At 42.3% G+C, this 17783-nt stretch overlaps 1 protein-coding gene across 15 annotated transcripts in view; it reads right to left on the bottom strand.

Annotated features, from left to right (window-relative positions):
- ICA1 (islet cell autoantigen 1) overlaps positions 1–17783 on the bottom strand; it is a 150586-nt gene that overhangs the window by 83395 nt on the left and 49408 nt on the right. The window contains exon 1 of one of the 15 annotated variants that reach the window (XM_084977097.1): positions 928–1135. The exons of 13 other annotated variants lie outside the window; for them this stretch is intronic. In XM_084977097.1, coding sequence (XP_084833223.1) covers positions 928–951 — 24 coding nt within the window. In that variant the 5' untranslated portion in view covers positions 952–1135. Of the gene's footprint in view, positions 1–927; positions 1136–17783 lie in introns of those variants that run through there. One more of the 15 variants, XM_084977100.1, reaches the window with a different exon arrangement.

Below are 17783 nucleotides of genomic sequence, written 5' to 3' on the forward strand. Positions count from 1 at the left end.
CCTATACTTAGTAACCTTTTTTCTACTTTCCTAACTCTAAGGTTTTTTTTTTCCCTCTATTTCTATATTTATGATAATTTTTTCCCTTTTTTTTCTGGTCATACCCATGACACGTGGAAGTTCCTGAGTTATGGATCGAGAACACAACACAGCAATGACAATGCCAGATCCTTAACTGGCTGAGCCACCAGGCAACTCCTGATAATTAATGTTTTATCATAACTAAATAGCTTTCCAATGTGCCAGCTTATTTTCAACAGTAATTTTCTGAGTCTTGATACTACCCTTGGGCATAATACACACACAGACACACACACATACCCACCCACTTATATTTGAAACAAGCCTTACCAATATTTTACCAGGCATCAAGAAGACACACTATCTCTACCTTTGCTTACTAGAAACCATCAAAAACACTGGGTTTATTCCCAGAAGTACAATTCTGAAATAATACAAGCACAAACTATGATGAATTACCTGAAAGATTTCTAGAGCAATACATCATAAGTATTCATCAGTGTCTCTAATGAACAGAATCTTAAAAAATAGATGTTGAAATTCTTTTGCCTAAATAACAGAGCTAAAATATTTTTCAAATCATTATAGAGTAAAACAATTAAAATCCTCTTAGTAATTTCTAAGAAATAGCTAAGCAACCTCTAAAAAAGCACATGTATGCAAAACTGTATTTTAAAACATTAATCATGGTTTCTATTTAATTTCTATTTTCCTATTCTGGAGCTCCAATGGAAGAAACTATCCTTTAATTCTCAGGATAGTATTTCTTTTCTGTTTTAGATTTTGAGTGCAGTGACAAAGGAAAAAAATAAAAGGTTTCCTTATTTATCCCACTGAGTGAATACTAAGTATATCAACAGTACACCCACCCGTGCTCCGACCTTGACATCACCAGAAACTCCTTACCTCCAAAATCATCTCTTTGATCATAGCTTCCCATCCTTGAGACTCAGTTTCTCAGGAATCCCTGGTATAATAGCTAATGGCCAGGGCTTCATTCTCACTGCTGCTTCAAATCCACTGACCTCTGTTCTCACTTTCCACTTTATCCAGCTTGCACGGTATGGGCAGCACCTCAAACACTGTTTGGCTACTTTGGCATTTCTTATTTCATGTCACAACTTCCTGGAAAACTCCAACTATCTATGGAACCAATCACCTACCTTCTTGTGTCTGTGCCTGCAGCAACTTGTGTGCTGCCGAAGAAAAATCAACCACTGGGGCAGAGTGGTATGAACTATAACTGCATGAGTAACCATACAAACATTCCATATGGTGTCTGTGTGTGAATTAGAACAAGATGCCCCTTCCTCAAGATATGTTACTTCTCTGTCAGAAAGTTGTGGTGATATCCTGAGTTTGCAAGAACAAGAAACTTCACCATGGCCATCGGCCAGAAACTTGTCATAACAAATATATGTCGATGATGTTTATCATGTGAGCAGTGTCCCTCTGAGGTGTGGCAACCTGTGTAATACCTGCACCGCTGGACACCGCAGTCCTGATGACTACCTCAACCAGGCACTCAGGCCACTAAATATTTTAGTCAAGCATGTCATGCCCTCGTCTCTCTTAAATCCAACTCTTCTTTTTTTCCCCCCTTTATTCTCTAGGGATGTCTATTCCTGATACTTCCAGGAGAAAACTGGAACATCACATGGGAACACTAACTTTTCTACCATTGGATCCACAATCTTTCCATCATTTGTATCCACACTGTCTTTTGTCCTCCTATCAAGGTCAGTCCCTTTTGTGTGGGCTCTGTATTCCAATTCTTCTAGCCTTCCAAGATACTCCTCTCTCTTCTGTATCTTCAATTTTGCACCCCACCTCCCTTCCATTTCTCATTTGCGCACAGGCTTTTCTCTTATTAGGGAGAATCTCACTCATACTTCTGCTCTTCATCTACATACTATTTCCCATCCAAGTTCCTCAAAAGACTTGTTCCTATACCCATAGTTCCTTGTCCTCATATCTCCTCATTCTTCCTTCTACATATGCACATTGTAATTCTGCAAAACACACCTGTCTGATGCTTAATCCAGGAACACTTTTTATTCTTCACCATATCAAACATAACAGTGGGGGCATTCAGAGTTGACAGGTTCTGCTTTTGATGTACTTTCATGTTTTGGTTGCCATGACACCAAATAATCTTGCTTTTCCTTTACTTTGGATTCTCCTCTACATGACCCATAAGTGCTGAAATTCCAGTTCCCTTTATTTTGTTCCCAAATCTTTTCCTAAGGGATCTCATCTTTTCTCATATCAATCACAGACACCAACAAATCCTGAATATGAGCATCTCTTACAGGTCTGCAACCAAATATACTATTCCGCTGGCATTATCTCATGACACAGTCTAAGAGTGCACTTGCCTCTCACCCTATTTTCCTTGCTAAGGAAATGCTTCCTCTACTATGCCAGATACTACAGCCCATCCTCAACTCCTCTCCCATAAGCAAGGCTTCACCAAATTCTGTCCATGCTAACTCCAAAGCAGACCTCAGATGCCTCAACTTTCTTCCACACTGATGATTATTACTGTCGTCCAAGCCACCATCACTAGTAACCTTAACTCTGTTCATTTTCTCCCTCAATCCATCCATGCCCCCAACTCCCTCCTTCATCCACTTCTCAAAACACTTTTAAAAAAGCAGCAGAGGAAGCATTAAAAAAAAAAAACCTGACCCTGACCATTTCACTCTCTTGTGCATGACTCTCCAACAGCTTCTCGGTGTACTCTTCTTGAATTCCAAGGTCCTTACCCGTCCTACAAAGTCCTGCATGGCCTGGCACCTGCCTTTCACTGACGAGGCTCCAACAAAATGACCTCTTTTCCCCAACCCCTTCCCTTCTCAGGACTTCACAGAGGCTGTGATGTCCACAGAATTCACCCTTGAAACTCCTCCTGGCTGGCATGAACGCATCCTCAAGCTCTTAGCTAAGATTAGTGGCGCCACTCAGAGAAAACTGCTCACATGCTCCCATCTAAACAAGGTCACAGGCAAGCACTCTCATGGTGCAGTGTTGATTCTTTGATGGAATATGTCACAATCTTAAGCTCCTCTACATGGAATATTTATTGCATGTCTACCTCCCTATTATTCCACCCCCAAGGCAGGGATCATACATCTGTTGCTCAGCACTGTGTCTCCAGTGCTGTGTACAGAGTAGAGGCTCAAAATATTTGTTGAATGGCCAACATGCTAACACCTAAGGAGCCTTGTTACTTGAAGTATTACTCTTCCTCTTTCATTACAATGGATTGAATGACAATATTAATGGGAGCTTGTAAAGAGTAAGATAAGCTAGCTTGTGTAATTTATATAAAAAAGTACCATGGCATGAGAAGGCTAGATAGCCAGGAAATGCCCTGGGGGAATGTTTCATGTTGATAGCTACATGTTTATACCGAATCACTTACATTAACCTATGATTTGTTTTTGTTCAAACTGCTGTCTCCTGGAGTTCCCTGGTGGCACAGTAGGTTAAGGATTCTGCATTGTCACTGCTATGACTTGGATTTGATCCTGGGCCCAAGAACTTCTGCATGTCATGTGTGTGGGCAAAAAAAAACTTGCTATCTCCTTTTAAGCTAGGTGCTCTCAAGATTGCCTAACACCACGTGTGCTCAGATGGGAGGAGATTTATACATGTTTGGAGAATGAGTTCCATCAAGTCTAGGATGAAAACTTCCAAAGCAGAGCACAAAGAAACCCTGGGATTTTGCAACAATGATGAAGATGCAGAACGTGGCCAAATGCTATGGAGTACAGAAGTGCTGATTTGTGAGGAGAGCTGCTGGATGAAAGGATCCTGCAGAAGCACAGTGCTAACATAGCTCGTTGCTTCCAACTGAGGTTTAGCTGTGTAAAGACACAGCTAAAGACAATGCAGGGAAGATGTTAGAAGCAGAGACACTGCTGGTTCTGAGCGTGCATGTGTTGTGAGTGTGCTCTCAACATGTGTATACAAAGACACACACAGAGATAGATACACACACAGACTCACACACACACACCATCCCTCTAAGACCTGGCAGTATATCTCTAGCTTTCCCATGTGAGGGTAGTCACCATAATACTTTTTGTTGTTGTTGTTGTTGCTGTTACCTTCCCTAAACATAAGCAGAGGCTTAGTATCTAACAGTAACTTCAAGCTTACTTCCCGCTACTTCCCAGCCAGAGAGCTTGGCTGCTATGACTAGTCTTGAAACCACCTCTTTCCTAAGTCATGCTTGGGCTGAAAGGGGCACTAGATCTGGAGCCAACAGGAGGATAGGTCTATGCCAGGCTCTCCAGTGTTCCAGGCTCTCTAGTGTGACCACGTGTAGATCACACATGAGAGTCTCTGCCTCCCTCCTTATCATGTCTCTCTCACGGGACACAGGCTGCGCCTTCAGAAGTGGAAGATGAAGAAAATGGAATCCTCAGAGTATGAGTAGTTATTATTAGAGATCCTTCTCTCATCTGGCTTATGAATTTTAATTGTGATGGAAATATATTTAGTTTAAAATAAAGTGGCAAGTTCTCCCAATTTAGATGGAACTTCAAGTCCCCATGAAGTTCTGGGACGACAGAAACCCAGGGCAATAACCATACAGGGGCTTCACTGCTCACCCGAACACTAAGCAACCACACATACTCCTGTGTCATGAGATGATGTCTTATCTTCCCAACTAAACTGTAAAACTGTTCCAACATAACAGGCACGTTCAAGAATTGGCCAGTGAAATTGCTGAAGGAATGGAAAGTAAGCCTAGAGTTTCTGCTGACATACGGTCAGTTGATTTATCTTTGAAGTGAGTGCTTTCTTTGCAAATGTAACTTTTTTGCTCTGGAATCAAAGCAAATGGTAAGAAAGAAAGACACACACATACACGCAAGTATTGCCATAGAGAACAGAAACATCTAGGCACTCACGCTGGGATGAATCTTAAAACATTTCCTTTTAAAAATCCAACTCCTTCCTTGATTAACACTCCCATTAATTTCATAGCTTCTCTTCTTCATAGAAGGGTCAGTCTGTGCCTCTGGGAGCCTCTTTCTAAGAGACTGAAGGGAGGGTACTGCATCTGTGACCTACACCACAGCTCACAGCAACGCCGGATCCTTAACCCACTAAGCAAGGTCAGGGATCAAAACTGCATCCTCATGGATCCTAGTTGGGTTCATTAACTGCTGAGCTACGATGGGAACTCCCTGGCCAGTATCTTAAGGTAAAACTGCCTCTCGTGAAGTGAAAAGGACACGGTAGGGCTTGTTGGCTTGATGCATAGGAAGACGATGAGTAACAGCGATGCTGTCAAGTGCTTTTGGAAACAAGAATGATTCTCTACATGATGAGGAGTTATCAACTAATGCACCAACAGGCATACAAAAATGCTCCACATAATAAAAGAAAAAAGAACAAGGTTTCTGATTGAAGCAGAGGTTGGAAAAAACATTAAAGAATACCAAGGAGTCCAATCCAATTCAAGTTTCTCATAGGGTGTACTGGGACTGATTTAGAGGAAACATGGACATTTCATTACTAAGTGAGACCATGGAGCCAGGTCAGGTTGATGGCATACTTATCTCTTTGGCTTACATGCTTAAAGAGGCTTTCTGGACCTCTTTACTAGGAAAATGCAACTATCCTGTGGACAGAAACACAGTTAGATCTAAAAGGGACAGAACAAGATCATCCACTGGCTTCTGGATCTCAAACATCCAAACACGTCTATCTCTTACTGCTTTAAAATCTACGGAAAGTGGGGATAATTTTTCAGCTCCCTTAGAGCTCTTTCCACCTGACTAGTTAATTTATTCAGGCTCTTTATCACCACATAGTGCTGCAACCTGGCCTGATAATACAACCTGAAGAGCTTCAGTTTTACCATGAGGGTGTGTGGGCCAGTGCTGGATAGACAAAGTGGGCACAGTCATGGAGAACATGGAGAGGTGGGGTAAGATATAAGCATGGGAGATCCTTAATCAACAATGCAGCAGGTCAAGACTGCTGTTTGGAGAAGGTATGATTTAGATTGAGTATGTGTGTGAAGGGGAAGGAGAGAGGGAGAAGTGGGGAGGGGGGAGGGAGAGAGAGACACAGAAAGAGACATATTTGTTAAGAGATCTTTCATTAAAGCCCCAGGTGATGAAAAGCCAAGAGAGGGTGGCCACAGTGAGAAGCAAGAGGAAGGCCCAATGCAAGGGGAGGTTTTTATTTGTTTTTGTTTGTTTGTTTTTTGTCTTTTTAGGGCCACACCCATGGCATATGGAAGTTCCCAGGCTAGGGGATGAAGTGGAGCTGTAGCTGCTGGCCTACATCCTAGCCACAGCAAAGCAGGGAATGAGCCATGTCTGTAACCAACACCACAGCTCACAGCAATGCTGGATTCTTAACCCACACAGCAAGGCCAGGGATAGAACCTGTATCCTCATGGATGCTAGTCAGATTCATTTCTGCTGAGCCACAATGGGAACACGGGAAGAGTTGTGAAGGAAGTCTGAGCAGGATATGATGGCTGACAGGACAAAGAAGATGGAGCTAAGGAATGAGTCAGGTTTTGAGTTTGGAGCCTAGGAGACTGGTAGGTTGAATCAACAAAGCCATGTGAGTTGTTTTTAAAAATAATTAAAAAAAAAAAAAAAAGGAAAAGAGGACTATCTGGAGATAAAAATGGAAAGAGGGCAATGTCATGCAGAGTTGTTGGAACACTGGCGTGTGGCCTGTGAGGAAACCTGAGCATTTCCTAGAAACCCTTGTGCATCTTCAGTGAGAAATTGGGCTTACAGTGGGGGAACGAGGTTGCAGTCAACACTGCAAGTGGAGCAGAGGTCGTGAAGGTTCACCAATTGCTCAGAGAATGAGAGGATGATGAACGGAGGAGCTGATTCTGAGGGGCGCCCTGCTAGTCCGTGGAAGAAAGAAAAGGCACGGGTCAGTGAAAAGAGGGAAGGAGAAAGGAAATTCCCCAGAAGCAGCAGAAAGGTGAAAAGCTGAGAAGTTCATCACCTCTCCTCCATTTCTGAGACTCACTGCACTGGCAATAATCGAATTTGTGTCTGCCTCCCTTCCTAACTGCCTGGAAACCTCTAAAGGGCAGGGACCCTGCATTCTGGCTCTGCCCCCTCAGCATCTGCCTGATACACCTCCCCAGAAAGAAGCAGCTGCCTGGCAGCAGAGTGTCAGGGCACCTGGGGAAAGGAAGTACACTGCGCTTTTGGTGTGCGCTCAGCTCTCTGGCAACAAGAAAGCAAACAGTGACGGAGCGCTTCCTTCACATGGCTCAGCCCCACTCTGGACTCCCTTTCCCTGGAGCCAATCTCCCTGACCCGCCCTCCTTCATACCTTCCCTCCTGCCCTCTGCTATTCCCATCAGGGGAGAAAGAACCCCCTTCATCTCCTTGCCTCCTCATGTTTTACAGTGGGGCACATAAAAACATCTCACTATAGATTTAGGCTATATCCTACCCAAAAGGTGCAGTGGGGTTTTTAATACTGGCTGGGTCATAGAATTTCAAGGAGACTAATGAAGTAGCATATGTAATGTTCCTTGGCCCAGGGCCTGGTCTACAGTGAGCACACGGTACATTTAATCACCACGCCGCCCCCAGTGTCATCTTGCACAGTGCCAAGCACATCTCTTGTACGGAGTCACAGCTCACAAGATGAACGAATCGCTTAAGCTCAGTTAGGTAAAGCCTTCCTCACCCTCAGCAGTGCCCTCATGTTTGATTGTGAAACATGTACACGCATTCCAGAAAACCTCCTCCTAACTGCAAATTTCCCTTTTGTAAAGAAGATACATGCTTTCATTTGCAGTCTGAAACAGATATACAGTGTTCTGACAAAAATGAAATGTTAGAAAACTGGAATGAAGTAGAACTAATGTTAGAAAGATTTTAGTTCAACCTGACCGTCCCACCACACACAGTAGATAAAAATCAGAATGCAGGTCAAATGAAAAGGATTTGCTAAATATGTATTGAGATAAAGCACAGTGTCACGTGCGTGGCAGGTGACACGGAGGTCATGAAAGCTTCTTAGTGTCTTCAAGGGCCTTTAGCATGGTCAAAGAAAAATACGTTAAAAGAAGTACAAGACAGTACACTAGAACAATTATATAGCAGTATATTAACCAAAATGTGAATTTCTGGATGTTCTGTGTTTTAAGCCAGGCTGAGAGAAGACAGAAGCCGTAAACAGACAGGAAGGAAGAGACTTGCTGTTTGGGTGATAGAAGCAGGAAGGGTCAGAGGTAGGAGGCTGCATTTGCCACGTCAGGTGGACAAACATGGAAGGTGGTTTGTTGAGAACTGAAGACATAAAACTGATGAGGTATCATGTAAAAGGTGCTGAAAGAGCACTTGGCTATGAGAAATCAGATTTAATGTAGTTGTCTCCCAAAGGTCGTTTCAGATGCTTGGACATAATGAAAGGGTTTCATTAAGAGTTAAGCTATAGTTGTGAATACTGGTTGAGTTTCCAGCTGGTGACTCTGGGCTCTTCGACCCGATGTCCAGTTAACCAGTATACTTTCATAATTTGTCATCCTTTTCTACTTTCCCACTGTCAATTGTTATTTTTTAGGAATCTGTTGATAGCCTTGGCTTCTGCAGCAACTACAGATATCTTCTGGACTAAAATGAAGTGCTTCATGTCTGATTTATTTTTATCACCATTCCTTTCTATCAATGCAAACCCCCCAAATTTCCTTCACTCTAGAAGTCAGTGAGTATAAGGATGAAAGTCTATGTTCTGGAGTGAGAACACTTGTGTTCCAGTGGTGGGTAGTTTGAGGTCACTTTTTTGGAAATCGTCAATGTGCTTTTCTGTTTGCAAGTCCATGCACCTGACCTTCTGCACTGTCAGCCTGGGGCATACCTTGCCTGGGATGTGTGGGAGGCTGTTCACTTGGACTGCTGCAGGAGAAATACAGAGAGAGAGAGAGTGGTACTCTGCAGCTTCTGACAGGCCAAGTGAGGTTTTCAAGTCTGCAGCAAGATAATAAGCTTGAAACTCAGACTTTGCTAGACACTAAAGCATTACACAGTTTTTATCTTCCACTTCAGTAGGTGGGCTTAATCATACTTTTCTTAGGGTAGGGGTTGGGGTGCGGAAGTGAATGACCAGAGCCGGGGGAAGGGAGAAAGCCTGTCCAAGCCCTCTGGCTGGACAGTCAATCAAGGAAGTAGACAATGACCCCTGGAGCCCAGCCTTGTCCCACGGAGAGAAAGCACTGAGGGAAAAACTAAAGGTAGGATGCAGTCTGCCCTACTATGTACTTGGGAATTTGTAAAAGGACTGCTTCTCAAGCTGTCTTTAAACTGAATAAGAGGAGCTGCATCCAAGTAAAGCAGGCAGTTGATGGCGGAGGACTGAATTCAGCTCCTCAGTCTCTCTCTGGGCTCTCAGGGTGTGGAGAGAAAGACGTCCAGAGGTCTCACATGTCCTACAGAAGGGAAAGGAAGGTGGCTAAAGGAGCCTGTTAGTGAGCTTGCTAGGGCGTGGCCCTGGATTGGGGGCCAAATTGGAGCCTAATGGAGTCTGAGTTGCCATTAGGGTGATTCATCAGGGAGGGTGGCTGAGCCTCCAGAATGTTATAAGAAAGGAGCCAGAGCACAGAAGGTGGTTTCAAGGACCCCCTCTCCCCTGCCCCCTCCAGGACGGTCAGCCCAACACCCTCCAAGCAGGATAAGAGGGGTAGAATTCTGAAAGTGTGCCCCCAAAGAGACTATTTCAACCGGCCCTAACAGGAAGCAGAATTTTGAACAGATTCAACATTTAAATTGAAGCAAGGGAGGCTATTTAACTTCATTTAACTGACTAGTCCACAAGTCCCCACCACACACACTCACAAAAAAGCCACTTCAGGTCTAGAAAATAAGATATGTGTACATGGGACATAAATCAATTTACAACTCTTCCCACCTGGCCTTGTCCCATTCTGTGCAACAATAAGAAAGTCATTTAATCTCGTTAAGCTTCAAAATCCTTACCCATGAAGAAGGAGTCATAGCATCTAACCTCTGGAGAATTCAGATGAGCCTATTTATGTAATAGTCTTAGAATAGTAGCTGGTGCAAAATAAACTTTTCATAGTATATTTGCTAATCTTGTCATCATTTCTACTTCTACATTCAACTTTAGAGATTCTGTGTCCTCTTCAAGGATGTCTGTACATTGTCAAGAAATGTCAAAGTACATATATTCCTGACATTCTTCATTTCTGATTTCACCACCTCTAAAGCATCTCCACAAGCACAGGATGTCATTCTGGGACAAATGAGGATTTTTGTTTTCACACCATCCCTGACTCTTGCTCAACATCTTGGTACTCACTACAGGAAGCAGCTCAAGGCCAGGACGTCATTGCTCATGAATAATGTTAGCTGCTAAGAAACTACAGACTAAAATGACAGCAGTGTTATAGGACCTGGTGCTGGAGACTGTTGTCTCAGGCTCACCTGATCCTAAGAGGACGGACCCACTATGGGCAAGAGACAAGACACATGAAGGAGGAGGGAGGCTGAGGGGGAGGATTTATTTGTGATGCTGCCGGCTTTTTACTAGCATGCATATCAGGACACTAACAGTGCCAGGATGCTCCTGTGACATTCCCTGTGCTTAACATGTGCAAATTCATCCTCAGAACTATTTGCTCCATGTTCACAAAGCAGTGTGATCCTGAGTGATAAACTCTAGACACTGACTAACACAAGGCTCCATCCAAGCTCTTTGAGTTTTCTGAGTTAACCAGAAGAGCAGTAAGGAAGGTTTAGTTGAAGGGGAAGGGACTTAGTTAGCAAGGTTTACAGTGATTGTAGATGAGCAAAGTAAGTGTATTTGAGTATCTACGATATAGAAATTTCTAGGCTATAGGGGTTCAGCAACCATGTGTTGTGACTCTTGGGTCCCATCTCTGGCCTCCTGAATCAGAATCCTTAGGTGGGACCCAGGATTCTCCATGTCCAACTCACTTCTCAGAGGATTCTGACATGCAACATGGGAAATTCTGATTTCCCACACACAGTAACAGGGTTTGTTGGGTGTGTGGGAAAATGTCCTTTACTAGAAATGTTGCAGGAGGACACCTATCTTTCTGTGCCTGTTTGCTGTAGTATCTCTGTTACACTCATCTAATGAGTGATAACCTTTCCACAGGGTCCTGGCTTTAAGTCTACAAGCTGATATGTGTAGGATCCTTGACCAGGTGCTGGCCTTTGTGAAGTCATCTTTCCAACCTTGAGCTTCATACTGCCTGTTCAGGCTTGGGTATACAGTATACAGAGTATACTGCTGTGGGATTCAGGCATCTGACCCCAAGGAACCCATGTGGATACAGCAACAATGTTACTGTGAATTGTACTCACAGAGTAAGATGGAAGAGGAGAAATGCTAAAAGCTGAACCCAGGACATGACTAGAGGTTCAGAAGGCAGAGAGATTGATGGGCTGGCTTGGTGAGAAGGAAAAAAAAAATCTAAAGAGTCCTTAAATGTGCTGGTAAAATGAGCCCCTGGGTCAGAGCAAATGGGAAAAGACAATGTGGAACGTGCTAGAAGATGTGGCTGTTACTTTAATGCAACGTTGGGTCTCTTTCCCACAGAACATTTTTTCCATTTATCGGATTTGGAGCCACTCAGGGCAGAAGTGGTGGAAAGAACACTGAGAGTGGAGTCAGAGGACCTGGATGAATCCTGACTCATATAAGTGGCTGTGGGCAAGCTGGTCAGATCCATGGCACCTCAGTGGTCTCAGCTATGAAACAGACAAAGAATTCATGCCCTTGCTGAACTCCTGTATAGCTTCAATGAAATCATGAATATGAAACTTCTTTGTAAACTGAAGACATTGTACAAATATTTAATCAGAAATACCCTGCACTGTATACATATTTAAGTAGCTGCTACATCTTATCTATGAGGTGGAATGCTAAGAAAAATCCTAGGCTGGGAAAAAATTCAAGTATGTTAATTATCTTAACATAAATAAACTTATCACATTGTTCAATATGGAACTTAACTATCGGCTGTGCTTTTGTACTATGAAAAAGATATTCTTAAAAAATGAGCAAAAAATGATCAGTACTTTCACTTTTGCACAACACATGTTTAACCTTCTCTTGAAATTTGTTGTTCTTATTTTCTCCATTGAAGAAGAAGTGAAAAAGTTTATCATTTTCCATTTCATTTTAAAATCCTCTTTCTGGAGTTCCTGCTTTGGCTCAGTGGGTTAAGAATCCAACTGCAGGAGTTCCTGTCCTGCCTCAGTGGAAATGAATCTGACTAGCATCCTTAAGGATGCAGGTTCAATCCCTGCCTCGCTCAGTGGGTTAAAGATCTGGTGTTGCCGTGAGCTGTGGTGTAGGTTGCAGACTCAGGTCAGATCTGGCATTGCTGTGGCTGTGGCTTAGGCTAGCAGCTACAGCTCCAATTCGACCCCTAGCCTGGGAACCTCCATATGCCATGGGTACGGCCCTGAAAAGACCCCCCAAAAAAAAAAATCCAACTGCAGCAGCTTGGTTTGCTGCTGAGGCATAAGTTTGATCCCCAGCTTATTGCCACAGCTGCCACGTAGGTCACAGCTGTGGCCTAGATTCAATTCCTGGCCTAGGACCTTCATATGCCACAGGTGTGGCCATTAAAAAAAAAAAAAATCCAAACCCCTTTCCTAACATCAATTTCTTAGTGTCTACTGTATTTACATGAATTAGCTGCAACTGCTGAATGCTGGGGAAAACAGGGACATGCCAGGAAGAGAAAAGGGACAAATCGGTAAATAGAAAATACAAGAGGTTCTGTCCCAAACCTAAAATACACTATAGATGGAAAAGAGGAAGGCCAACTTGGGAAACCCAACCGTTGTCTGGCATCGTATCACTACTCTTAGGTGCTGTGTTTTTTTTTTTCATTATAAAGTGGAAGACATGCAAACTTTTTTTTTTTTTTCTTTTTAAGGCAAACCTAGTTCTTTCAGCAGAGAATTAAAATTAAAAGCAGACGGAGGTCCGGATAATAAGTAGCAATAAAAGCTTTAGCTGACATAGCTTCAATTTACAAATCACTGACTTTTCCTGGCATCACTTGAGGAAGGAGGGTGAGGAAGCATCGCCTACACAGCCTGGATGAGGATGACATGGAAAGCTTTCAAATTAAACATGTATTTCAACTTTTTACTCAGCATCACTTGATTTATGGGGACCATGATAAAATTCCAGTGAAATCTGAGTCCACCATGCAGCCTCTGGAAACCCTAGGAGCAACTAGGTCCCTACGGCCTCCCTGCTGTATCTGATTTGACACATATACTTTTGTGAGTGGAAGCCACTCCATAACATGTGCACAAAAAAGATGTGTGGTTTAGACTCTGCATGTATTTCCATTTATTTCCAGACGTAAGCAATAGAAGGCCCTTGTGAGAATACTATAAAAATCAACTAGTAATAAATAAATACTAGGAAGCTGAAGGGATAGAGATGGATTTATGGCAACTGATATGACTTCTGAAGAAATGTTAATGACAAAATTAGGGCTCACAAGGAGCATACATATTCTTGGCTTAGCTTCTAAAACCTGAAGCCCACCAGTAAAAAGGAAGTGATGAAACTGCTAGATTTAGAGAAAAGATTTCAGACTTGCAGGAGGGTAAGATTTTGTCTGAGTCCATTAAGTAGCATAAATGAGAATTAGAAGTGGATGGTGAACAGGGAACAAGTCATTAAAGCCAGCAGAAAACCCTGAAGTTAAGACATCAAATATCAGCCTATAGATGCTCCAAGCCAACTCAAAGGCTCCAGCATTAGTGGAAAGGTGGGGGCTGTTCCCTCCAAACAGTGGTCCTCTCTGCCTTTGATTCTTCTTTGGAAAAGGATTTTCTCTACATTCTCAATGATGCAAAACATAGAACTCGTCCCTTCTAGGATGCAATTGAAGGGAAATGGAAAAAGTTCTCTATTTTCTCACTTTTCCCCAATCCCTTCAGGATCAGCATAACTCTGCTTATTCCCATCCACTTAGAACAGTGAAGGCTTTTAAAGGAAAATCTGTCATCTTTCTCAATTTTGGTGGGTTTCCCCCAGGCATTGCTTTTGATCCTTTTATCCCTCGGTGACTTGGCTACCTCACATGACTCTTTCTGCTGACGGCTTTCGAAAATGACTTCACGCTCCAGCCTCCTCCATCCGGCTGCTCATATGACATCACCTTTGGAACTGGGCTTCCCCTCTTTGCCTCTAACACTGGTCTTCCCTCTTCCCTTTATTATTATTTAAAACAAAACAAAAACTCCTCATTTCTGTCCACATAAGACAATTTTTCTGTCATTATTCCTTCCCTTCTACCAAATGTTATCTGCTCCTACTCCGATCTCATTCATTCTCATTATTTTTTAGACATATTATTTTAAGGACAATCCATGCACACGGCACATTTAAAAGGCACAAAAAGGGAGTTCCCGTCGTGGTGCAGTGGTTAACGAATCCCACTAGGAACCATGAGGTTGCGGGTTTGGTCCCTGCCCTTGCTCCGTGGGTTAACGATCCGGTGTTGCCATGAACTGTGGCGTAGGTTGCAGACGCGGCTCGGATCCCGCGTTGCTGTGGCTCTGGCGTAGGCTGGCAGCTACAGCTCCGATTCGACCCCTAGCCTGGGAACCTCCATATGCTGGAGGAGCGGCCCAAAGAAATAGCAAAAAGACAAAAAAAAAAAAAAAAAAAAAGAAAAAGAAAAAAAAGAAAAAAGGCACAAAAAGGCATGCAGCACATCTCTAACCTTGTTCTCATCTCTGCTGATCCCCTCTCCACTTCTCCCAACTCTAGTCCCTGCCCTGGAAGCCATCACTATGGTCAGGTTCTCCTGTATCTTTTTTTCCCCCTAATTTAAGATTTAAAAAATTGAAAGGGAATAAGATCCTCAATGTAATATATTTTACTTCACTAGCTTCTTTCCAGCTTTCTATCTACTTGAGAAATTTCTTCATTTATTTCCCATAGAGTCATCTATGGGTTTTCCATATGGTTCGTCAGCCCAGAATGTGGGTGTTTTCCAAGTCTCTGCCTAGACCTCTCTCAGAACATGAACTAATACCCATGAACTATTTTCGCTCATAAGAATGCAGAGTCCCATCTCTAAAGGCCTGGGGTGGCGGGGAGATTTAAAAGAACAAAGCAGGAAAAAAAAACTCTCATCCTTCAATTTGTTTATGTAATTAATCTATCTTGTGTAGTATTCCTTCTTCCAATGTCAGCCGTCACCAGAAGAACCACAGTAAGGAATCAGCATCTAAATGACAATGGTTGTCTCAGAATCACAGCTGGGGAGTGAATTTAAATAGATGGATGGACAGATAGATGGGTAGTTGGATAGAAAGAGCCAATCAACTGTGAAGTGTTACCAAGCCCTAAAATCATATTTCATTTGATGGGAACAACAGCGGCTGATTAATGCATGTGGGAATTTCATTTCAAAGTTATACCAATGGCCTTTCAAGGGTTTGCTTCTTCTTAGAGCTCCCTGAGTCCATGTAAAATTGGCCAGTGTAAGATTTTAGGGCTCCTGTATATGATTTTAGGGCTTCATTCATCTTGTATAATGATTAAGTGTGGGGTAATTGTTGGATAGGAAACAGAATTTTTTCCCTTAGGATAATTTTATTATGCCTAGAACTGTCTTGAAAATTTTACGCTAGAAAGGTAAACACAAACACTTTGATATTTTCTGTTTAAGGTTTTATTTTTACTAAAAACTCATCCAAGGAGGCAAAGGGAAGCCCTCTGAGAGAAGCGGGTTGAATCATACACGCTTTAGTGAACAAAGCCACCCCTGCCCAGGTCATACGCTGGGTCACATATGGGCCTCCACTGCTAATTTCCCTGTGAGATTAAAATTATATCAGTTCTCTGGAGCCCAAGAAATCATCAAAGAACCTTTTTTTAAAAAAAATCTCAGAACTGTGAGCGGAAGATACAAATTTCCTATTGACTCATTCTTTTCATATTTTAAACACTGGAGTATGGATGGACTTGCACTTGAGATGAAGGGTATTCTGAGTTTCACTGACATATGGAAAACCAGTGAAACCACTGACAGTCTATGGCTTTATTATAGGCCAGTACTGCTTGGATAAATCTTTGTTAGGGGTTCACAAAAATAATTCAATCATTTAGAAAGCAGAATCCAAATTCTTTCAATATCCCTTGGTGACAAACTAACACAGAACATTTTTTTTTCTAAAGCAATTGTGATTTAGAGCTTTCTTTCAGAAATATTAACTCTTCATAGCCAATTTATAAATCCAGTATGATGTAAAAATGACTTTTTTTTTCTTTTTTTTGCTTTTTTTGAGGGCTGCACCAGTGGCATATGGAAGTTCCCAGGCTAGGGGTTGAATCAGAGCTACAGCTGCTGGCCTACACCACAGCCACAGCAGCACAGGATCTGAGCTGCATCTGTGACCTACACCACAGCTCACAGCAACGCCAGATCCTTAACCCATTGAGAGAGTCCAGGGATCAAACTTGTGACCTCATGCATACTACTCAGGTTCTTTACAGGTGAGCCATGATGGGAACTCATAAAAGTGACAATTTAGACAACCATCAAATCATTTTTTTTTCCCTGTCATTGAAAAGTCTAGTTGCAGAGAAGAATGTATTTGAAGAATATTCCTTTTAACTCTAAGAAAAGTAACTCACAGTGCTATAAAGCTACTGGCATTCAGGAAAGAGTACATTGCTCCTGCTTAAAATTAAATACAATCCACATTCCATTTTGTGTGTCTAAGTAACCCACCATCTTGTAAAGTAAGAATAGTGTGATGTATCCCTAAAGCATAAGCATTTTAAAAGGAGAGCATGCTAAGTTAACTCCTCAGGGTGCAACTGTCTTCTTTTGCATTAAATTCTTAATGATGGCAATAACTGCAACCCATTTACCATGAAAGAAGAAGAAGAACAGCTGGGAAAGATGATATTTGAGTTGTTAACCAAAAGGAAGAGGGTAATCTAGAGGGATATATAGACAGACAGACTTGGAGACTGAAACTATAGAGGCAGGAACTAGTATATCATGCTACTTGAATACAGTAATTTTCCATTAAACCTTAATCTAAAGTGACACCTTCTCCAGGAGTTACCAAAAGGAGACAGAGGCAGATGGAACAGTCTGTGGTTTTCAGAAGGGGGTAGGATGTCACAGGCATCAGCCTTCCTCCAACCCTGCAGCCAAGAGCACACTGTGATGAAACACGGAAATAATGAGTCCCTCCGAGGGAATTCCAGCTGCCGAGGCACTGAAAGGCCATGGTTATAAGATTTCGATCTGGAACCTGATGGTTCTACTCAGTAAAATCTGTATGTTTTATATATTATCATCCATGAAATTCTAGAGACCAGGCTTGCAGATGCCATCCAAGGCATGTAAGTCTAAGGAAGAAAATCCAGACTAGCTGGCAAAAGGAGAACTATCTTGGGCTGGATCCATTCACACTTCAATAATGAACTTTTGTCCAGAGTCCACTCTGAAACTTGAGAGTTAAGCAAGCCTTTCTCTCAAACAATTAGAGAAATGCCTCAGGCAAAGATTTGATACCACTCTCAACAGAAAGAAAAAAATCGATTTTAAGCTGACATATGAGTTTTTACAGTATTACATATGCTTATTTTTTTAAGCACAGATATTTATGATTCTTATACAAATTAGATAATATCAATTATAAATTAGTACATATAGATAATATGTTCTAAGATGATAAAATCAAAATCAAGTGACTCCC

Source organism: Sus scrofa, chromosome 9 (genome assembly GCF_054392235.1).
Source record: "Sus scrofa isolate SSC_HxYL_T2T_F1_AM1 chromosome 9, Sscrofa_HxYL_maternal_Yorkshire_Landrace_v2.0, whole genome shotgun sequence".
Lineage (NCBI taxonomy): Eukaryota > Metazoa > Chordata > Mammalia > Artiodactyla > Suidae > Sus > Sus scrofa.